This window comes from Balaenoptera ricei, chromosome 2, assembly GCF_028023285.1.
Source record: "Balaenoptera ricei isolate mBalRic1 chromosome 2, mBalRic1.hap2, whole genome shotgun sequence".
In the NCBI taxonomy this organism is placed as follows: Eukaryota; Metazoa; Chordata; class Mammalia; order Artiodactyla; family Balaenopteridae; genus Balaenoptera; species Balaenoptera ricei.
The window spans coordinates 122,370,950-122,395,751 of record NC_082640.1 but is presented as its reverse complement, the minus strand read 5'-3'; the positions used below and the strand labels follow the sequence as shown (position 1 = coordinate 122,395,751).

General features: G+C 37.2%; 1 protein-coding gene across 4 annotated transcripts in view; it reads right to left on the bottom strand.

The window, feature by feature from the left end:
• The window catches only part of AKAP6 (A-kinase anchoring protein 6), a 574,354-nt gene that overhangs the window by 100,900 nt on the left and 448,652 nt on the right, over positions 1-24,802 (bottom strand). For all 4 annotated transcript variants that reach the window (XM_059914067.1, XM_059914068.1, XM_059914069.1 and 1 more), the window contains one exon: positions 22,506-22,626. In XM_059914067.1, coding sequence (XP_059770050.1) covers positions 22,506-22,626 — 121 coding nt within the window. The remainder of the gene's footprint in view (positions 1-22,505; positions 22,627-24,802) is intronic.

Below are 24,802 nucleotides of genomic sequence, written 5' to 3'. Positions count from 1 at the left end.
CGAAGCCTAAACCATGGACGTGTACAGTTGTGCAGCAGCAGCCATTTCAAATATAGATATATTTTTAGCATTAGGAGGGACCAAGTTTGTTTAAATCTGGACTTTTTTTTTTTTTACAATTGCAAGTAATGTTAATAACACACTGTAAATGTTAAGGCTAAGTGTGCAATGTCAAAATAGATTGAATCTCTCTGAAAATTGGAAATTCAGGCTTTTCAAACGTAATCCAGATGTTTGGCTTTTATTCAGATTTCAAGAAAGAGGGAACTAATATGATATAAAATTCATACATGCATATTTCATTAGTGCCTTTTGTATCACTGAATTAAACATTCTGAAACGTGCTTTTCCCAAATCACATAGAGTTTTAAACCAAAGCAGTTGCCAAGATGTTGCTCACCTCAAAAATAATGCCAAATTAATCTCATAAGGAAGAAACTATATATTTCTTATGTTAACTCTGTTGATAATGTTTCTCCAAAGAGAGTATTCTGCTTTCTCTTTGAGGATGGCAAGAAAAATGAGAAGTAGAACACTGTAGCCATTGTAGTGTATCAAAAAGATATTACTGCCGAACATGGTAACTTGGAAAATCTGTGAAAATCAGTGGCCTAAATGAAGGCTGAAAGCACTGTCCCCCATACTGTCATCATCAAAAACAATCTTTTCAAGTTTAGTGCAAATGGGCGTTCCCTAGGGACCATGGACTACAGCACTGAGAAGCATGTCCAGAACTCACCATGAAGGTGTTAAGACAGAGCCAATCAAAGCATTTCCAGGGTTGTCTGCTCTGAAAACACAAGAGAAATGCCATCATACCTTTATGTATTCACATCATGACTTTTCTTTAGTAGGGTGTTTTTAACCTTTCAAAGGGTTTTAACATCTGTAATCTTAATAGATCCATAATGCCATGGGGTTTTTCTTGGTGACTGCCTGAGTCCATGTATAATAAAATATTTGATCTCTTAGGCCACTTTTTGAGAGTACTCTGGGTGTCTTCTTATCAGATGAGGATGAATGTTGTTTCAGAATTAGGATATAAGCTCCTGCAATGGAGTATATAAGGTCAGGGACCATGTTTTGTTGACCCTTTATCTGCTGTAACTCTAAGCATTATGGCTTAGATATAGAAGGTAGTTGGAAAATATTTATTCATTTGAATTTCTCCTAAAAGACCAGGTGAGCCTGTATCAGGCTGTTGAAATATATGCCAGGTATAATTATATAGTACACAGAAATGAGTAGCAGGTGATTGCCTTATTTCTCTTTGAATTTAATGCTCAGTAAAACTTATTTGGTTAAAGCATCCCGTATAGAAATATTCTCAATTTTTAGAAACAGTGAACAAATTTAATTGTTTCCCATGGCCAGGAATGGTTAATATAAGAAAAGCTTCTATAAAATGTATCAAAGAAAAGAAGAAGGTGACAGCAGCTCTTTAAATATTTAAGGACACCTTTTATGAGTTCAGTGTTTTCTCACAGCAATAACATTTGATCAGAATGCAAGAGGCTGGCTCCAATTTCTAGTTCCAACACGAGTCTGCTATAGACTTAAAAACCTTTCTGTTCTAGCCTCTCTTTTTTGTTTCTTTGGGGTACATGTCCATATTTACTAGAGAGAGCTTTTAAGAAAATAAACTTTAAAGATTTTAGGCTTTAAGCTTTAAGTACTGTGTCTTGCTTCAGCCTCAAAAAGCTTGACTGTCATTTCAATGGATTTTTCTCTTTTTTGTTCTCCTACGCGGCAAACCCATGGGGAAAGTTAGTAATATCACTTCTGTCTTACGGGTTAAAAATTGATACACAGACGTTAAGTGACTTGCCCAAGGTCAGTAAGACCATGCTAAAAGCCAGAAACAGAATTTTCCGGAAGAATTTCAGCTTAGTTTGCTAGGCCATTCTGTTATTCGTGACAATGCATCTTTAGATATCAGTCCAGAAGTCTGAGGAAATTGGTGGGCCCTGGGAGTATAATGTAAATAAAGTCAAGAATGCCATCCAAAGTGACTTCAGAGTAGTCAAAACACAGTTAAGAACCCCACCCTTATAGTTCCTACAGCCAGATTCAGTTTGGTGTAGGCGCATCTTCCAAACCTCCATACATCTTCAACAGCACGAGGCTGAGGCTAAAAGTGCAGATAGGAGAGTTCTCACTGTTAGTCATACCTGTCATCCAGGAGCTCTGGGGTACAGGTAAAAATTTATTAGTATAAACTAAGACTAAAAAGAGCAAACCTTGGTTGTGACAACTGCTTTTAACCATTTTTCCAGTTATGTAAGGGAGTCTACCATAAACATTCAAGTAAGTTTACCAAAACAGTGCATCAAACAGAAACATACTATATTTGTGTGTATGTGTATGTATGTGTATCCCATCACACAAGTGATAAAAGTAAGGAAGAGGATGGAGAGAAGATTTAGAGAACAAAATGAAGGAAATGCATAGATGGATGGAGAGAAAGTAATAAGTAAATAGGGAAAATTACAAAGGTTTAAACAGATAGGGGAAACAATAACTAGTCTGCAGAGAATAAACCACAACAACTACATAAAAATAAAAGGACTGCAGAAGAGGAAGGAAATCACAGCTGGAGAGAAGGTCTTCAGTGAATGACTTCCCTGAAATAATCAGATGAAAGAATATGATAATGATAGCTTAAAAAAATTGTGTAAGGGCTGCAAAAATTCACTAAGAGGCGATGAGAACAAAAAGAGGCAGAAGTACCAGGATGTGGCCATTTAGTACAGCTTACATCCATAATAAAGGAAAACTTTTCAAGAATAAATAGGTACTAAAATTTGTGATGTCGAGGATTTTCTCTAAGCACCATCGATAGGGAGCCCCTTCACTGGGCACCATCTTCCCCGTGACTGTTACTTCTGCCTTTGCTATATCGGTGGCTTGCTACGTGGTCCAAGGGATGCCATTTCATATTTCTGTGTAAAATCTGTTCCATTTAAAACAGGGACAATGATATACTTGCCACTTACCCACCACAGATATATTTTAAGAAGTAAATAGGTCATGTTTCTACAAAATTTCAAATCTCTGTGGAAAATGCAACATTAAAAAAAAAAAGTCTCTACTTTTAATACACATGACTTTTGTAATAAGATTTTTTTGGTCTGTTACCCATTTGTAAGTAAGAATGCAAATTTCCCATTCATTTTTCTTATATGTCTTAGAAATAAGGTACTATAACTATTGTCTACATTAGAGAGTAAAACAAGTCACATTGGAGGGGAGTCATTGAAAAGGTACTATATATATATATATTTTTCCCTCATCTTTTAGAAAATATATCAACAAAGCATTACTATTTTTCTCTACCCTTAATGAAGGGAGGAGGGAACATGTTGATATTACCCAGTAATACTACTTCTCAAAATCTATACTCACATGACCATTTAATTACCGAGTTCTATAAACATGGAAACAGAAAAGGACCCACGCCAAACATTTTAATTTGTGAACTAATGAGTTTCAAAGAGTTAGGCCAAAAAGAAAAGAAAATATATGCCTGGAATCAGATTGCCCATTTTTAAACTCTGCTTGCATTGCTTACTAGCTGTGTAATTCTCTACGCCTTAGTTGCGCATCGGGGGATAATATTAATACTTCTTTCATAAGGTTGCTCTGAGGACTGAATGTGCTAATATATGCAATTTCCTAGACAATTCCTATTACGTAATAAGCACTATATTCAAGTGTTTGTTCACACTTGATCCAAATGTTGCACGTTAAAAAAATATAACCTTTGGCATAACTTTTCTCATCTCTTTTATGCCCCTAGTTTGTATATTTATGTAAAACTTCCCTTCACTAAATAAAACACTGAATCTAGGAATCAAAATTCAGTAGGAAAAAAACCTTGCCTTTTATTGACTTCCACTGAACACATGGCTGAAAGCTATTGTGATTTGCCATTGGTTTGTTACTCTTCCCCAGTGTGTCTTCCTGATTTTGGTAAAGGCCTAGGAGCATGTCAAACTAATTCCCAAATCTGAGGGGTTTTCCCATACTGCATTCTTCTGCAATGCACCTATCTCCATTCGACTTATTAAAATTCTATCTAGCAAGGTCCAGTTCAAATTTCATTTCTACAAAGGTGTTCTAAGACCAGTACTTTTTTTATACCACACAAATGTGCTATCTTGGCTGTAATTTCATGTTTTTTGGTTTTATTTTTCTAAATGGATTATAAATTACTATGGAAAAGGATAACCTTCCTTTTAGTTTGTTCTCCATAGGATATAGTAATACGTAACAAATGCTTATCGCCTCATCTTCATAGTCAGACAGCATCATTCCTTACTCTTCCTTACTTTTTAAAGTAAGGGTGGAATTATTCAACCATTAATTCCTAATATATGTATTAGAACATATGGACATATGTAATTTTTAAAATATATGTGAGAAAAGAGAATTAAGGTAGGAAATATCATTGTGCATAGGCACACAGAAAGTGATGCAAATTTCATAAATTATTACTGGGGCTTGATACTAAGTAGTACAGTTTGGAAAGTAGAAAAAACTTGAAATCAATTTTTCCCCAAGTAAATATGAATCTGCCTTTAACCAAATAGCTCTCCAGAGAAGTAGCCCCAGTAGGGAATTTGGAATTAGAGTGATCATCTGTCACTAGGTCTCCCAGGGTTGACTTTGAATTCAAATGTGAGCCTATTCTCTACCAAAATACCCTAGAGACCATTCTGGTCTTTTCGTCATAGACAGCTAAATGCCTTTAGCCATATTTGCCATGACATCCAATGTGACAAATGAAATACAAACCAGGGGTGTACATACCGTAACACAAGCAGAAGGTAAGAACAGGTTGTTCATATGATGTGAAGTGATCCATTTTCAATGGAGATATAAATAAATATATCTATTCTACGCTGTCAAGAAATCTGAGGAGCATTTGGTAACTCTGCCTAAAGAAAACGGTAGGAAAATTAAAATATGTGGAAAATAAGATGTCAAAGAGAAGGCTGAACTTCCATGACAGATTTAGCAAAGGACACTGTCGAGAACCTCATTGAATAGTTATCTAAAAAAGAGTGGATAGGGCTTCCCTGGTGGCGCAGTGGTTGAGAATCTGCCTGCCAATGCAGGGGACATGGGTTCGAGCCCTGGTCTGGGGAGATCCCACATGCCGCGGAGCAACTGGGCCCGTGAGCCACAATTACTGAGCCTGCGCGTCTGGAGCCTGTGCTCCTCAACAAGAGAGGCCGCGATAGTGAGAGGTCCGCGCACCGCGATGAAGAGTGGCCCCCGCTTGCCACAACTAGAGAAAGCCCTCGCACAGAAACGAAGACCCAACACAGCCATAAATAAATAAAAAAAATTAAAAAAAAAAAGAACCATGTGCTCTGACATATCTCAAAATGGTTCCTTTAAAAAAAAAAAGTGGATATATGTATATGTATAACTGATTCAATTTGCTGTAATCAGAAACTAACGCGACATTGTAAATCAACTCTACTCCAATAAAAATTCATTTAAAAACAAATGAAATTTTATATAAATCTGAAAAAAGAATAGTTATCTACTACTGAATAAAAGTAAAATGGAAAGGAAAGGGTCCAAGAAGGCTCATAAAATATGTATTTATGACTACTATCTGAGATGAACTAAAAATAACATGGCATTTAGAAATTACCACTGTTGGGCTACCCTAGTGGCGCAGTGGTTAAGAATCCACCTGCCAATGCAGGGGACATGGGTTCAAGCCTTGGTTCGGGAAGATCCCACATGCCGCTGAGCAACTAGGCCTGTGCACCACAACTACTGAGCCTGTGCTCTAGAGCCTGCGAGCCACAACTACTGAGCCCGTGTGCCACAACTACTGAAGCCTGCACGCCGAGAGCCCGAGCTCCGCAACAAGAGAAGCCACCTCAATGAGAAGCCTGCACACCACAACGAAGAGTAACCCCGCTCACCGCAACTAGAGAAAGCCCGCTCACAGCAACGAAGACCCAGCGCGGCCACAAATAAATAAATAAACTAAATAAATTTATTTTAAAAAAATTAGAAATTACCACTGTTATGGTAGTTTTCCAAAAAAAAATTATATTAATTCAAATATATATTGTTTCCTTAGCTTTGAAATTGTTCCTAAAATCCTGATTTTTGCCAGATTGCCTATAGGCAAAATCAATTACTAATTAGAACAATCTTTGTTTTTTCACCAAAGAGAGAATATAGAAGTTGGAACGGACCTTGGAGCTACCTAGTCCATCCGCCTCACTTTACAGATGAAGAAAATGAAACCTGAGAGCATGAGTGTCAGTGCCTAGGGAGAATCCGGCCTCCTTGTGTTTTATCACAGGGTTTTCCAATCTTTCTTTCCTATCACTGGTCTTTAGTGAAGCTTAAAAATAAGATCAAAGAACACTCAAAAGAGGATCTAGATTATAAAATAACATAAAGAAACTGAGGCACTGAAATGAAGTCCATTCACATCCTCAAGAGAATTTAATACGTGGAGATCTGAGTGACAGTGGCCTTTTCCTTTTCCTGAGGAAGCCTCAAGATCAGTTAATCCTGATAGTATGCATATGAGAGTGTGACTGAGTTGTGGTAAAGCTCTTAGAGTAATAGCCAAACTTTTTTTTAAACTCCACTTTGTTGTACGTGTGTATGTGAGAGTGTGCAGCTAAATATTTTTATTTTGTTTTTACTGTTTCTAAGTCTGATTGATAATTCATTTCCTAAAAAGGTCAGTGTAAATTTCTGTTTCAGGGTCAGACACGAAATTTAGGGTTCATAGAATGATTTCAGAGCAGTCCAGCCGCCAGAGAAATATTAATAAAAGCAGAATAACAGCCAAAGATGAAAGAAGTGTGTTAGATCCACTCTCTGCTTTCCTTTGGGTCCCACAAGCACAATAGAGTATAGGAGGCCACCTGGTGGTGAAATTAACCAATTAACCATTTAATATTACATTGAAAAGCAAGCAAAATAGGCAGATTTTGGGTTGTTAAAAAAGAAGAACTAGAACATTGGGCAAAAAAATGATAGTCAACATGTATTATTGCAATGCAACAGAGAGAAAATTGAATTGGAAAATCATTCAAGTCTGTAGAATAATGTATATTCCTAAAATGTTGCCATAATAGTTATTATTCATACCAGGGACCGGCAAACTTTTTCTGTGAAGAGCCAGATAGTAGAGGTGACCCTTGAACAACTCGGGGGTTAGGGGCACCGACCCACACACAGTCAAAATTCCAAGTATAACTTTACAGTGGACCCTCTCCACCTGAGATTCGGCAACTATGAATTCAACCAACTGCGGATCACGTAGTACTGTAGTACTTATTTACTGAAAAACATCCACGCATAAGTAGACCCATGCAGTTCAAACCCACACTGTCCAAGGGTCAACTGTAAATAGTTCAGGCATGTGAGCCATATAGTCACTGCTGAAACGACTCAATTCTGCTATCTTAGTGTAAAAACAGCCACAAACAATTCATAATGAATGTGCCTGGCTGTGTTCCAATAAAATTTTATTTGAAAAAAACCAGGCTATAGTCTGGATTTGACCTTCAGGCTGTAGTTTGTCAACCCCTGATTCTGTACTATGTATCGAGCGCATACTATTTACTATAAGCACAGGGCTGAACTCCTTACATACCTCATTGAGTCCTAACAACCTTTCAGGGTAGGTGCTATCCCGATTTCACAGGTTTAAAAACTGCAGCTTAAAAAGTTTAAATAATTTGGTGTAAAATGTACTCTGCTCCCTCTAACTTAGAAATGCTTTATGTAGCCTCCTGACCATTTTTCTCTGTGATTGCTGACACCTGTTCTGACCCTCCCTCTCATTCATCCTGCAGAGGCTGCTTTTGGTTTCCCTCTATGGTGACTTTGCTCCTGTTTCTCTACCTCACGTTCCCTTGAAATGTTGTCTCTTACCATCTCTTTCTCCATCACTTCTTTTATGTTTAAAAGCTTTATGTCAGTTTTCATAACAACAGATGCAAGCAAGCACAGAAAAAAGACAAAAGCAATGTATTAAAAATAGATAGCCACATATACAACAATAAGCCAAAGAAACTGTCATACCATATAAGTTCCAAATGGAATGTGAGCCAAAACCATGATGCTCACTCTTACATAAATAATATATTACACATCCACTGGGAGAAGCAGCAGCTCTGTCCCTAAATGGCAAGAGGATTTTTTTGGTCCATTTTTACCTCATTTTCTTTTTCTTTTTAAACTCTTTTTTTCCCCAGGTATACACTGTAAGTCATACCATCTCAGACAGACCACATTCCCCTTCCAAACTAACCATGAACTATTTTATTAACTGTTAATAAGAGAAAGTTGAAAAACCTGATGCAGAAATCCACAGAGCTCATTAAAGCCCCTCAAATACATGGATTTACCAGCAGTCTCTCAATATTAGCATATTTTCTCCTACAAAAGAGGACTGAAGTGGTTTCAGTTAGATGGAGTGTAGACAAAACTGAAATAAAGGATTTTTAAAAGATTTTTTAACTTGAAAAGAAAACTGCAGAAGATTCAGATATGTGACTATATTAGAAAATAGAAGAGATTTAATTATGGAGCATGGATTCTGGCCGATTTGACAATTAAACCTAACAACAGAAGGGGTTTACACTAGATATAAGAAGACTTTCAGGGCAGTGAGAATTGTTAAACATTTTAATGGAAGGTTGTGAATTCCCTCTGGAAAGGTCTTTAATGGAGGACAAATTCTCTCCTATCTGGAATGGATAAAAAACAATCTCTGAAAGAGAGGAAATGAAATGAAGGTCGTTTTGAGGTCACTTGCAGTCCTGAAACTCCAGGTAAAATTCTCACTTCCCATGGGTAAATAACTGTACAAAACCTCTAAGGGATTCACTTTGGAAGATTCAGGAGAAAACACTCGTTAAGCAGGTGATTCAATTCAGAAAGTATTTATTGAGTGTCAAACATTACCTAACTCTGGGGAGACGTCCACCCCAGGAGGGCACATGTCTGAGCAGCAGTGTGGACAATGGACAGGGAACACAATTATTTACTTCAGTTAATTTTTTAAAAAATCTTTGAGCTCCAATCAGCTTTCTGTAACTATTTCCTGAACTTGGTGAGCTCAAAAATCCTGCAAGGGCTGGCCGTCACATGAAATTTCTGGCATTATTCATGGTATCCCTGGATCTTTTTGCAAACAGAAAAGGCTCTGACAGTGTTTCTATACTTTATTTCCTTTTCTAACCCAAACTTGGACGGATGGAGCCTCTTAAACTATCATCAAAACACTGGTTATAAAATACTAGCCAAATCTGAGCTCTTGTGCTACACTCCCTTGTTGAGATTCATTTATATTTAAGTTTTCAGGAACGTGAGGATTTTTGTTCGTGGCTTATAAGAAAACCAGAGATACAAGGAATGGGTCTTTAGCATCACCAGGCTGTAGAGAGTGAAGAAGAGGAGAGAACAACCGTACAGAGAGAAGTGTTCCTCATGCTTATTTTCAAACCTCAGCACGTCCCAGCTGAGAAAAGCTGAGGAGGAAGGACAAAGTTCAATGGGAAGACAGTAAACCCAAAAGGATGCCAAAGTAGACACAAAGAGGGGCAAGAAGTGAATTCATCACAAATCTTTATCAAATTCTAATTTTAAATGGCACATCTTTTAACCTTTTCTTTATTGCTTAAAATCATTAAAGCTTACAATTAATCACTAAAAGTATAAATGACCATATATGAGGATTATTTTTTTAAATAATGAAGAGTATAAAATTTTTAAATACAAGAGTGGGAGTAAGTTTCGAAATTACATTTCGGCTTTTTCTTGACATTATAGAAGTGAAATTGAGTTTTTTCAATTTCATATTCTGAATTGGCTTGCTATAGCTTTGGAAAGATGAGTCAGTCTTTTAGACTCTCTCCCCTCTTCACCCTCATCATGACGGACTTGGATTAAAGAGCCAGCCCAAGTCCAAATCTCCTATTATTTTTCTCACCCCTTCATGATTAAATTTTTAGACACACACTCATCTGAAGTCAAACCAGATTTTCTACAATGAAAGTGTCACTAAAATCTCCTGCTAACTATGGTACAAGAACAAATTGTGCTGATATACCTCACATTTCAAATGACTGTTCATGTTTACCTATACTTATTATTCTATTATTAGGCTTCGCATTTGCATGGTTCATGTTATCCTCACATGTATAAACAATTGTACTGAGATTGTCTACATAATCAAGAATACATCAGTAAATACTATGGTTTGAAAGGTTGGAAACTAGCCATAGAATTATGGTGATTAGTTGTACATTTTTGTACCATTTGTCTCAGAAATGGATGTCACTGTCCTTCCCTTCCTCCCTCCCTCTTTTTTTCCCTATCACCATGTTTTTTTCCCCTGATATCAACCTGGCCAAATCTGAGTACTCTGAGTATTAAGAACTATCCTTAATGCACATTGGTTTTTCAAGGAGAGAAATTTTTGTTTTTCTTTTTATATACAATGTAAGAGGAAGCCATGAAGTTTCAGACTCAATTACCACAGCATGAAAATAGGATTGTTTCCTTGAAAAAGTAATGAATTGATAGCATAGCTCTGATTAATAGGATCTAATTAATAGATTATTAAATAAGCCTTATTGGAAAAATGTTTCTCACCATATATTTATTGAGTTTCTATTCTGTGCCAGGTACTGTGCTAGGCACTGAAGCTATATCAATAAACAACACAGACATGAATCCTGCCCTTGGAATGTGAAATCTAACAAAAATTATAATCATTCATTCTCAAATTTAGTCCACAAAGTTTAAATCTATCATATTATTTAAAAATATGCATTTAATTAATAACAAAGTATTCATGGCTAAATTATTCTCAAGGAGGGTTCTCTCAGGGAGGCACCTGTGAGTATTGAAAGGGATAATTCTATTGTAATGAAGGTAGCAAAATCCAGTATGCCAAAATTTATAACATAGAAATGAGCTCCAGACTGAAACTTGGCAGATATGAAAGGAGTTTGTATAGCTATTTATATATGCATGATTTAAATGTCTTGGGACAGCCAGCATGGCTGGTCCAAGGAATCTGACTTCATCCAGATTCAATGCTGATGAAAGATTCTTTTAATTCAACATGTTAATACATATACAATATATGTGTGCATATGTGTAAACACACATAAATGTATGCATAACTATGTGTGTGTTTACCTCTTCCACAGACTTCCTAGTTTTCAATGGCTAAAATGAGGTGACAAGGGGAATATCACAAATCACAAAGCTTTATGCAAATGTCTATGAGCATATGGAATCAACCACTTAAGAAGCAGCCGAAGTAGTAAATTCAGACGAGTTTCAGGGGTGTATAGATATCCTACTGGAGAAAGTTGTGGTCTGAGAAAGTTTGGAAGAAAAATTGAAATCAACCCCAAAAGCAATAAGGATTTTAGTCTGGTTGACTCTTCCCTAGCTTTAGAAAAAGAAAATGTGTGTGTGTGTGTGTATGTGTGTGTGTTGTGTCTTAGGTAAATGAATCAAGGCTCAGCAGGAAGACCACTCTTCCCTCTTAGCTTACCCCAGTGTGCCTCATTAGGGATAGAGTGTCACAGAAGTGCCTATTTTAAGAATGTATGAGCTTCACAAATGCCCACTTTATTAAAAATATGCTTGGAATGCCCTTGTTTCTGAGAAATGAATTTGCTTCCTTGACAGGACTGGAAGGTGGTTTTTCTGTAAATGATATTACTCTAGAGCATCTCTCCATGGGGACACTTCTTCAATGACTCCCTTTGGCAATAACAGAATCCATGAGGCTGAATCTTCCTCGGGCAATGCTACCTTTAGTGCATCTCCCAAAATGACATAAATATTTTCAGCCTTGGCTTTCCCGAATCTGACAGAATATAACAGGAGCCTCCTGTTATGGCAACACTTCCCCAGGGTGCTGAGGTGCTTAAGAAAGGCTGATGAGTGGCTAAAGAACCAGCCCAAACCCATCATGTTTTCTCTGCAGATGTACCATCTAAATATTTAGGACTTTCTTCTTTCTATCTTAGCACAAAAAGTTCATGAAGAGGGCGGAAATAATGTTCTTGCAAGAATTTTACCTGTTGTAGAGAAGAGGATATGGGGCAACAGTGAGCAGGCAAGGATCAAACCCTGACTTATTTACTTATTTCTTGTGGTAGTTATTGGTGCAGCTCAACAAATATTTCTAGTTTTCTGCCTTCCAGCATATAGTAGGAATGCATTTCCCCATTCAGTTTGGAGCAAGGTGGAGCCATACGATTAGTTTGGGCCAATGATTGAGAGGAAGTGACATGTGTTTCTTCCAAGTAGAAGATTTAGTGACTAGAGTGAGACCCTCCAGAAGTCTCTCTTCTCTTTGCCACATTGAGGGAATATTTAAGAGGGTGGCTGGTCCATGAGTATGATTCCTGGAGTAATAGCAATGTGAAGGATAGCTCATAGCCAACTTGTGATGGACGTGTAGTATAAATACATGAGAAATAAATCTTTGCAGGTTTAAACCTTTGAGATTTGGTGGGTGGTTGTTATCTCAGCAAACCCTAGCCTAACCTGACTGAGAAACTAGTTCTGTGTCTTTCAGGCTAGCCACTTAACTGTATTTCAGGCTCAGAGTACATGAAATAGGGAAAATAATCCATGATCATTGTGAGCATTAAATACAATAATGTACATAGGGCACTGACATATGTTAGTGCATTCATAGGGCATTTGACCAATGTTAGTCTTTTTGTCCCTCTATCCTACTCCTATCTCATAACACACACACACACACACACACACACACACAAACACTTCCCTTCTTATCAAATGGTGAAGTAGGTAACATCTGCGTCCTTGGTCCCTTTTCTGGATTTCTTCCCTCTACCCACTCCCCACTCTATCTTCCCTTCTCAGTGTCTTTCCATTTAAACTAGATGTTAAAATTGGCATTTAATTCACTATTATTCTCCCCCTGCCCATAGATTATCTGCATCCAGTAGAGTACACTCTTTTTTACCACAAAGAAATAAATCTTAAGGATGGGATTTAAAGTTAGACATAGTAGTAAAACAAGGACAGAAAGGAAGGAGGTTAGTGAGTTTATCTGTAAAAGCACTATGGTTGAGCTTTGCCTGCCCCCTGCCCCATCCCCAGCCAGGGCTCACCAGCCTATTCTGAACAGGTACCTGGACTTCCTTTGAAATAACTAAAACATTATTTATGTACTCTTCTAGCCCCACCTCCCTGCTTTAGGAATATATGCATGAAATCCTAACAAACTGTAAAACCTAGAATGATAATAAAGACGAAATATTTGGATTCAATAGCATCTTATACACTTCCTTGTAGGTACAGTTATGATAACCAATGCCTTCCTGATGTAATTACATGAAACATTAAACCTAACATTTATCCTTTTATATTAAGACCCCTTTGTCAATGACAATACTTGGTTTTCATCTTTAAACTCTGGTACTTATTTTTGACAAAATAAATAACCCCCAGTTCTTACCATGGTTGTCTGTAAAGTTTAATCACACATCATATAACTTTTTTTCTAGCTTCAAACCAGATTAGCTTACATATGAATATAACCGCTACAAATAAGTAATTTAAAAATAGGAAATGTTAAAAAGTAGGTGAGGGACATTTCCATTAAGTTACTGATCTGAAACATATCTATATAGTGTTGAGCAGTTCAGGAGCCAAAGGTGGCAGTGAACCAAACGCCCTTTCTTATAAGGAACTTAAATGTTCCTCTAATTTATTTTATAAAAACCAGAAAGAAATCTACAAATATGTAGAGTTAAAGCCAAATATCTCAGCTTAACACGGGGGTGAACACTGCACATTCACATCTAATTAAGTAAAAGTCATTTTTCAAAAGCTAAAGGCTGAAATTTTCACAATTTAATCCAAATTTTTATTAGCAAACTCTAATGATTATCCTGATTGCAATTAATAAGATCTCCCAAACAGGTCAACTCATTTAAGTGCCATCTGTAATCATTTGGATTTTAACATGATGGTTATTACTTATTACCGTGAAACCAAGTAGCACAATGAGATATTGATTACTTTTAACCTTTAGATCCAAGGATTCAAGAAAGGTTAGAATAGGGGAACATTCTTCCTTTCTTGGTTGGCAAATGTATAGCCTTCAGGAGAATTCAAATGATTCCCATTGGCCAAGTAGATCCGAGATTAGTTTATTCTCTGGGCTGACAAGAAATGATGACGCTTTTAAAAATAACACCCAGCACGTATCTAGTGAAGTGTTACATTTATATAACCAGTGGCCTCAAGATGTGCTTCACATCACGGCAAATCTCAGGCTGTTAACCCTTTACCAAGTTTTGTTTGTGAAAGTATCTTTGTTGGAATGAGATATTAAATGTAATAGCTTTAATTGGAATAAACTCATCTCATTAAACCAAGTTCTCTGGTAGGTTGCAAAAGGCTGAACACAATCACTGGCGACTGTTGGCCACTAGCACTTCTTTTGGTTTTCTTTTTTCCATGACAACATTTAGAAATAATTTTCACACTTGTGCCACTGAAAAGCAATGAGTTCTAGGTAGAGTCCAGCAAAATTATGGGCAAGGGAAACATAACAGTTATGTGTTAGATTAATTTGCAGAACACTTGGCATTATTATTGCCAAGTTGTCAAATTGTTCCAAGTTGTTCCGGAAGGTTGTTATTAATAGTATGTTTTCTGAGGAAAGTTCTGTCTACTTTTGGAACTGCATTTCTGTTGCCAAGGAAACTCCTTTAAGCACAGTTTTCTAGGAGCACACTGCTGCTTTTGTTTGCCAGTGTCCTATTCATATCATCTAAGTAAGCGTTTTACATGCTCCAGCCTTCAGTCCCAAATGTTGAAGTTTTAGCCCATTTAAGTTGCTTTTTCAAACATAGCTAATGCCTGCTATGATTTCCCTCTCCCTTTATCCCCCACTTCTCTCTCCACTCTCCACCCAAAGCCCCTCTCTCCCCCGCCTTCTTCCCACTCTCCCTCCAACATGCCCAAATCTTACTATTCAAGGTTTATTTTTTTAAACAGTTGCATTAGGGAAGATAGTTTTCACAAGTTTTTGATGAATTAACTTCAATTTGAATAATAATTCCATAGGTTGTAGCATTAGTCCTTCAAGTGTTAATTATCTTTTCACTCTAAAATTAATGTAGTCATTTCCTACTGACTCCTCTACCCCATTTACTGAAGTGCTGAGGAAAACATGTCATTGAGTCCTGAGCCAGCCCTGTTGTTGTGATTAAGCGTGGTCACATGGCCCATCTCTGCCAAAAGGAGGGCCCTGAGAAAAGGTGACAAAGACAGTGATTTCCTGTCAGCAAAGAGTAAGACAGGGCTGTCTAGAAGTGATGCAAATGAGGGGAACTTTCCCCACGGCTTGTTTGATCCACTCTAGGCCAGAGCAGGCCAGGCCAGGGAGACAAGGAGCAGCACGATACAGCAGAGGCTGCCCAGAGAGCCAACGCACCTTCCGGACAGTGGCTCACCCGCCAGAGACAAAAACTGCTGGCGGGGCTTCCCTTCCTTGCCCCTCTGCACACAGAGCCAGCTATTTCTTGGCATACTATTCTCTTAACATCCTTCTTTTTTTTTTTCCTTTTAAAAAAGCAATGAAAATAGGTATTATGAGCTCCAGCATAAATAGTGTTTCCTATATTGTTCAGAAACCACATCCATCTACTTTTTCTTCTAAACATTTTCAGGATAAGTTTTGCCCTTTCTAAAAAAAAAAAAAAAAAGAAAAGGAAAGAAAGAAAAACATATACATATATTCAAGTATTCAAAGCAAACACTGATTAATCAAAGCTCAAATTAATATGACAGTTAATCTAAGGACTTTTTGAACTTTCATAAAAATGGAACAACAAATTCACTTCTGGATAGCAGTGGAGGTGGCCTAGGTTTTTCCATTCTGATCACTTTAAAAAAGATTAGATAATGTTTTTTGAAATATTATAATGATTTTAAGCATATTCTTCTTATCTTAATGGAGTTTTAATCTAACATACAATTAAGCTCTACAAATAATCTACTGGGAAAGAGGTAAAAAATTATCATTAGGTTCTTGTGCCTGATATATCTGGTACATTTTTACCTTGACTGCTTCAATAACTAGTAATTTGCTTCATTTTGAACAATCAAGTTAGAAAATTTTGGTACTGAAATTCCAATATAAGGCTTAATTAACAGAATTTAATTTTTTGACATGTACTTCTATTCTTGTAAATTTTTTTAAAAGTTCATGGATTTTCTTCTATTTTAATCCTAGCTACTATGACCTGCACTATGAACCAGCCTACCATTATATTTTTAAGAGCTCAAGTTCAGTCATAAAGGTATCAAGCCACATCTGAAATTATTTAGATCAATGTAGTCCAGAACAAAGTGAAAGAGAACTATTGTAGAGGGTTGAATTGATAAAATATAGGAATAGCATGATTAATCTGTTTTCTATGATTGGTTCATAGCTATGGCATCATCTGGCATCATTTTGGCATCAATAGTTATAAAATAACAAGTCAATTATGTCCCATTTTTCTTCTTTTACACTGTATTTCTTATTCCCCAGAATTTCTTATCCCACTCCATACACGTTTCTTTTAAAAGTCATAATGCTTGTCTTATAATACACACCCAAATTCTCTAAAGTAACATTTTCTCCTTTAAAATTTAGCCCTTTCTTGTATCTGGCTTTTTTTCCTGAAACAATTCTTCTTTCAATGTTTTGGTTTTAAAAATTTGTTTGTATTTGATGTTTTAGCATTTTCTTATTTATTCATTCATCTACCCATGATTTTAATTTACTCCTTTATTCTTTTTTTCTTTGGTTAACTTTGAATTAACTAATTTCAACTGCTTTTCCATCTCTTCAATGTTTATGTTTCTTTCTCATTTTACTAATAACCTCTTCTTTTCCAATATATAATAACGATGTCCTTTCATTAATTCCATCTGGTCACACTATCATTGAAAGGAGCCACCTATGGGCGAGAGCTGTGCTCAAAATCTCTAAACATTACCCGGCAACAGAGTCAGAGAAAAAATAACTAACTCATTTGTCAGAAGTATTAAGTTCAGAAAGCTACTTGTAAGAAATATTGTGGTTAGGCATTTCTCTACTATACCATTCTAACCCCTTATATAAAAAAATCCTAAAAGAAAATATCTTCATTTCTAAGTATCAAAATAAACAATTTCTCCAAAGGAAGTATAATGTTTTTCTTGTGGAAAATGTAAATTTAGCATTTGACCACATTTCCCTCTTTGCTTTCACTACCAGGAAACCCAGAATAAACTTTTAGGATCATCTTTAGTAATTGTGTAGGACCTTATAGTCTATGTGCCTACATATTAACTCTTCTCACAGAAATAGAATCCAGCTTACATATATTTTCCCAGTTCTGATTTGTACTTATATATTAAAAATATTTTTATTATTCCCCTGTGAATTCTTATAAGTTCTTACAACCTCAAACCAATAACAAAATAAAAATGCAATTAATATGTTTAGTGAGCATTGTATTATATAGAATGAATGGTTCTTTTCCTTTTTCACACAGGATATATTTTTACAGATATGCCAATGGAGAAAGATAGAGGACACTTGCATTTTTCCCATAAAAGCAGAAAACATGAGTAACCAACCCTCTAAATTAAGTATAGCATCTTCAGTGTAAATTCCCTGAAAGTATACAGGTCTTGGTTGAAGTGAGTGTTAATATTGTTATTTTTGTTTAAGCTGGAAGGGTTATTTTTAACCCCTGAGAAGTAATATAATCTAATATTTTATTGATGAGGAGCAGCTAAGCCATTCACTCGAGGAACAAATCTATAAATGTGGTGTTTTAGTGAGCTTCACACTACCTGAAAACAGCTCTTGTTTAATTATAACAATAACCACCAGCCTACAACTTCTGAATTTGGCCCTTGAAATTAACCCTTGAAACCCCACACCAATCCAAGACGGCTAGGGGCTCTGTCACCTGTGCTCTGCAGGTGGCAGAGAACAGCAGTGCCCTGTGGCAAGGAAAGAAGCCCCTGACAGGGCACAGCCTCACGGCACTCCAGAACCAGCTGCGCCCGCTGCAGAGGGCGAGGCGGCTGGCCCCCAGCTCTCCCGTCATGGAGATGTTTCCAGGTCACTCAGTCTATAAAGTATATAGGATGGGGGAGGAGGTGTCTTGAGCTTCCCTGAACCCAAGAATAATGCCACCTTTGATCTGCAGATATGAAAATACGAAGCTTTTCCTTTGCAAGTGGGTTTTAAATATTTCTCCATTAATAGTTAATGCACATGCAGACAGCTCCCTGTGATTATGAATTCTGGCTTCGTAACGCTAGTCCAAACAGGAGCTGAACTTTCAGAATCATGGTGTTACTTTTGACAAATTAAATTGTCCTACTTAGGAAGGTAGCAGGAATGAAGAGAAAGAAAATGAGAGAGTGGGAGTAAATTCTCCTTGGAGCTGATTCTCAGATTGAGGAAGAAAAAAACGAGAAAAGACTACATTTGTGTTTTCTAAGCTGATGATACTGCCAATGTTTATTAGAAAATAGCTTCAGAAGGTCCCCATTCTGAGGCTGAGCCAGACCGAGAAGGGGGAAGGAAAGACATTGGCAGTATGTCTCACTGTCTCCAAACAAAGAAGAAAACATATTTAAGGGAGCGGTTACTTTTTAATAAGAATCAGGTTGTTCTAATGGCCCTGCAGTTTAAAACTAATCAGAAAGAAAATGATCTTAAATTTCTAACAATCTGAAAATAACAAGAAATGTTTTAAACAGACAATCCACTTTACAGCCCATTGTAATATTAAGGTTCTAAATTATGTGAGGTTGTATCTATGTATTCTTTGCCTGGTAAACCTAATTCTCTTCCTTTAAAAGTTCCTTGAATATTTGGCTGGTTTGGGGTAACCAAGATATCATAACAGGTGCTCCACTCAGGAGGTCTGCTGAATGAATAGTCTGGGGTCTTTATCAGAAGTTTCATATATAGGAGTTAAGGTCACATGATTTTCTAGCAGAGACAAGAATATAAAATAAACAGGTAAAGTGAGTAAGGTAGTGTCTAACGTTGAAAATGCTAAAAAATCTTCACACTCACTGACGACCATCTTACTATCTTTCCTCTAACCTAACATTTCCAAAGGTGATTTTCAGGCATCAACCTAGGACTGAGTAATGCAGAACTGGGGTCTGGGCATGCCTATCCATGCCAGGAAATCAGCTGAATGATGAAACAGAGAGAGCCCCACCCTAAGGAGAGGAGAACAAAGTTTCAGATTCTATGATAACAGGAATAATGATTTTGTCCTGATCTACAGTTCCTGGAATTTTACCATCCCTCAGTTGAAGGTCTCTCTTAAAAGTTTTTCACCCTCATTCTTTACATTAATAGCAGGGATCATGAGCTTCAATCCCATCCTTAATTGTTTTAACTCAACAACTATTAGTTCAATATCAACCATGTAAGGTGCTTTGCTTAATAACAAAGAATACAAGGGCAAAGCATTTTTCTTGCTGTTATACAAGCGTTTTAAGAAATGAAGATGATGTAGGTAAAGTTGAGATAGATTGAAAATGCTGTGAAATGAGTTGGGTGTCCAACTGAGTTGTCACAATGACTAGAGAAACATGAATAACAAATGTCCTGTAGTGGAAGGAACGGTTGCACAAACTAATAAAAAATTGTTTTGTCCCAAATGTCAATGGTGCCCTTGGTGAAAAATGCTGATGAAGCATTGGTAATTTTTAGGGCCAACAGATTTTAAGATTAAAAATGATTACGGTAGACTCAAATGGTATCGAAAGCCTAGAAAGGCCGGGGACCAACTGAAAAGCCTTTAGGGGTCTCTGTGATCAACCGGCTCCACACCTCCCTCCCCCAAGGCATTAGTTTTGTTGATTCCTAGAAAAGCAGATTAGAACAGAGAAATGGGACACTGAAAATGTTGACCTAACCTAAGAATCCCTGGGGATTCTTGGCAAAGACCTGAAATTAATTTTCTTCCCTCAGTTTTTCTAATTCAGGAGCCACCCCAAGTTCTAAATGACTCCTTCATCAATATCCTCAGGATTGCTTTGGAGGTTTCTAAACCTCTGGAATAATTTGGGAGCTTATATAAAGAGAGACACTCCACAAACCTATAGCACTGTCCTTGGTTTCTAACATAATCTTTAATTTGTTTACAAGCCTAATGCAAAATCAGTGCTAGTCTAGTGAGCTTAGATATGCTGAGCATCTGAAAGAAGAAACAGAGGACATGAGTCACAAATGAAGAGCCCCAGTATAAAAATGTTTGGAAAAATACTATAATCCAGAAGTACTAAGTGGGTGGAATAATGGCCTTCAATATGCCAGAATGGGAATTCTCAGGCAGAGCACTTACAAGGAAACCACAAGTAAAAGAAGACTGCACTTTTTGTTCAATGTTTTCCTATTAATTGTGATGTAAATTATATGAATGTGATTTTGACAAAGAATAGCACTGTTTCTAAAAAAAATAGTGGTTTATGTGCAAAATACAAAATGCATCAAGAAGAAAAGAAATGTTATTTGGCATCATGGATGAAATAAAATCTGAGATAATGGCTTATGATTAGATAACTTTTGTATTTTTTTTTTCTTTTTTGGCTGGACTTCTAATGCTTAAGTCTTAGGAATGAAACAAATATTTTTGTACCATTAAATTAATATAGATTTATAGGCACTTTTCACACATAATTCTTGATCCCTGCATGAAATGAGAAATCACCTGGCTTTGGTTACATTAGGTTGAAATTGTTATTCTAACAATATGTGATGCCAGAAGATGGTAGCTTTGTGGGTAATGTGGACAGCTATCCATATAGGAAACAGCTAGTAGTCAACAAACTTGATTAATGTTGGACAGAATTCTTTAGGGAGTAAAATATCACCATTTGCTGAGTCCCTAAGGAGCTTATATCTTCTCTTAACTAAGATGATCCGCGAGGGACACTAATTAAAGTCTACCAGACCCTTGAAAATAAATATCTCTCTTTAGAGGAAGTAAAATTTAAAATAATGTATTAAGGAAAGGTAACTTAAAATGATAAAAACTGGAGAAGAAAGAAGACAACTTTTATTTGACCTTGAGTGTACTTCTTATTCTATAAGAAATTTTAAAAAGCTAGAGGGTAGTTGTTTCTTGTCATTATACTGTTGCTGATTCTGTGGTTAGTTATTAATTTTATTTTTTATGATTCACAATCTGCTCTTTGAAATATGCCATATGCTCAAAGCAATTCAAGGATGACAACTGTCAGAATTACTCCAATAAAAATTGCCTAAATGAGGAAGATTTACTGCAGTCTGATATTTCAGTGGAAAGTCCCTCTACCCTCCCCAACTGCTTTTTCAGACACTGAATCTTACAACCATTTTTTCAGTCAAAATCACATGGTTGTTTTGTAAGAACTTCTAAGACTATTTAAGTAGAATTGGTAAAACACATTAGGCAAGGGGTGAATTAACAGACATGGAAAACAATATAGATAGTTATTAGATGGATTGCCTACAATCAATATGTGAGTACAAAGCCAGTTTTTTTCAATCACATGCAAATGTATTGACTTAATTTGACAACGTCTGAGCTACGTAACACCAATAAACATTAAATTGGACAAGACCTGTACCCCCGAAGCAGCAAGCCAAACAGAAGGCAAATTTCTTTTATCTCTGGGAAGATCTGAGGGGGTGGATAGAATCCACCTGAGTGCTCCAATCAAAACACATTTTGTGGGCTTCCCTGATGGCGCAGTGGTTAGGAATCCGCCTGCCAATGCAGGGGACACGGGTTCGAGCCCTGGTCCGGGAAGATCCCACATGCCGTGGAGCTACTAAGCCCGTGCACCACAACTAGTGAGGCCGCAAGCCACAACTACTGAGCCCGTGTGCTGCAGCTACTGAAGCCCGCGCGCCTAGAGACCCTGCTCCGCAACAAGAGAAGCCACCGCGGTGGGAAGCCAGCGCTCTGCAAAGATGAGTGGCCCCGCTCGCCTCAACTAGAGAGAAGCCCGCACGCAGCAGCGAGGGCCCAGCACAGACAAAAATAAATTAATAAATAAATAAATAAAAAAAACAAAACAAAACAAAACAAAAAACACATTTTGTTAAATGTTACCAATCCATTTATCCTTCATTTTGTTTCAGTCTACTTATTAATGCAGTTTCATTTATTGCTATTCATCTTGAAGATAAATCTTTGTCCTTCTATAGAATTACACCAAATGGAATGTGATAAAGGGAACTTTCTTGCAATTATGATGTCCATGCAGCCTGTCAGCACACAGGGGATGGAAATGAGTTTGGGGACAGGGAAGGGAATTCTAATAGACACCATGATACACACAATGAACGCAAAAGATACCCTGAGAGAAAGACTTGTCAGGCTAATCAGATCTTCCGCAGCAAAGGTAAAGACAGGAAGGGTAGCTCTAACCTTGTAAAGATGCTGCTGCTGCTCCTCTGACATCATCAGGTCGTGACTGTCCATCACGAGGGACTCCATGTCAATCAGCCAATCCCAGAGCTCCTGATATTCTGAATCGAAGTCCAGAAGCCTGAAGATAAGGCACAGAATGTATTATGCATAAATACAGTGTAGTTGTTAAAATCTCATATTAGAATAATATATTCTTGAAAACCTATGATGTTCCTAGGTGATACCTGTAAAAAGAGAAGGAAAAATTCTCTGTGTGGTTAAACAGAGGGCAAAATAGGAACTCATGCTTGTGACATAGCCGTTTCTTAGATTTTGAAAAGGTAACATGTAATTCTGATGCTCATACCTGAGACACATCATGGCTATTTCCATTTGTTCACCCTTTCTGAGGATTTGCAGCATTTGAACAAAATGATTACTACTATGTCCTTGAAAAAGAGCATTGCCATATTTAACAGACTGAGAAATGGAGGGTCAGTGCCTTGTGAAGGTTACACAGTCAAGAACTTGGGGTAAAAACAGCACTCTCAACATTCAAACCCCTTTCTCTATGACTAGATTTTCCACAGATATTGCATCCCATCCCATCTTAATTCATGATTAAGAATACTAATTCAACTAATTTCTCTAAAATGATCACAATATACTATCATATCCAAAATATTACTTTCACTGGGAAATGACTCAATCATTTATCTGTCCCTCTGCTGTCTATCTGCCTATCTCTGCAAACATATATCCTACATATATTGTCACGGATGAGTAGCCAGCATTTCAGCTTAACACTCAGGGATAGGCTTGAGTGACTCTGGTAAGCCAGTGAGAACCAGGGGCAGATCCAGTATGAGACAGGTGTTCCCCACAGACATGTAGGAAACAAAGGTAAGGACAGGAAGTCAAAACAATGAATCTCTGAATAGCCAGCAATCATTAAAATTCAAAGGAGGATCACTATGGTTTTCAACAAAATAAATCATTAGAATAAGGAGCTTAAAAGGATTAATGTGATTCTCTCTTGAAAGCTTGGTGAATAAGTAAAGCTCAGATTCTTCTAAAACACTGTGATCAGAAAATGAAAGCGCAGAATGAAAAACTATGACTGTGTCCTTCTCCCCAAAATCATCCCCCTGAAAGAAATCCTAGAGTCTTGTCAAACTCTAACTGAGCAAAACCCTATCAGTACTAATGAAGCAGCAGCCTCAGGTATGAATCTGAATTTATCAAGTGAGCATTTTATTACCACCTTGTTCCTGTCTCTATACATGAAATGACTGCTTTCCAAGAAAATGAACATCCACTTTTCATAACTTACAATTTAATCTTAATAGATTTGTTAAAAAAAATAAGGTGTGTCTGGTGATGAAGGAGACTAGATCTAGAATTGTCTAGTTTATTTTAATTACTTTACCATAATTATAAAGCTTCTTGATTAGAACCATAAGTGCCCAGGACAAGGATTATCATTGGCTAACACATAGAATTAATTCATAAATGTTTACTGAATGCCAATGATGGGTATAGGTGATGTAGCCAAAACCTTCAGTAAGGCTAAGGTGGTCTGGAGCAGTGCTTTTCAAACTCTAATGTGCATATGGCATAGCTGAGGAGCTTGTTCAAATGCAGATACTGACTCAGTACTTCTAGGGTGGGGCTGAGATTCTGTGTTTCTAATGAGTGTTGGCAACTAGCAACGCTGCTGGTCCTGGGTCTCACTTGGAGTAGCAAGGACTTACGGCATACGTGTGAAATCTGAAATAGTATCCCATTTCAAAATACTAACAAATAAGCCAAAACCACTGCAGCAGGGATAAATAAACCATCAGGCTTTCTTTATTCATTCTGTGAGTGACTAATAAGGAATGACTAATAAGCATTTGCTCACACGACGGGCACAGTCATTTAGAAATACCTCCTGAATTATGTTCATTGTTTTTCTCTCCTTGCACCCTCCCACATTTTGACCGTAAAGACAGGGGAAAGGTGGAATGCCATCCCCCAAATTAGGAGGGTATGATCCTAATACTTGCATACAGGAGAGAATATCCAGGGGAATAATAAAAGCAAAGGGTAAAGGAAGGAAAAAGCTCACCCCTTCCATCTCAGTGGATTTGGAGAATAAGAACAAAATAAAGGTAAGAGGAGCAGGTGCTCAAATGTGTGTCCGCCCCTCTCTTGGCCTAAGACCTAAAGGGAAAGCCAAAAGCACCAGGATGTCAGCTCTGTTTCCTGCTAGGAAGTCTGGGAGATTGCCTTAAACAATGTCCTCACAATAACCTGAAGTGGGGATGTTGTAG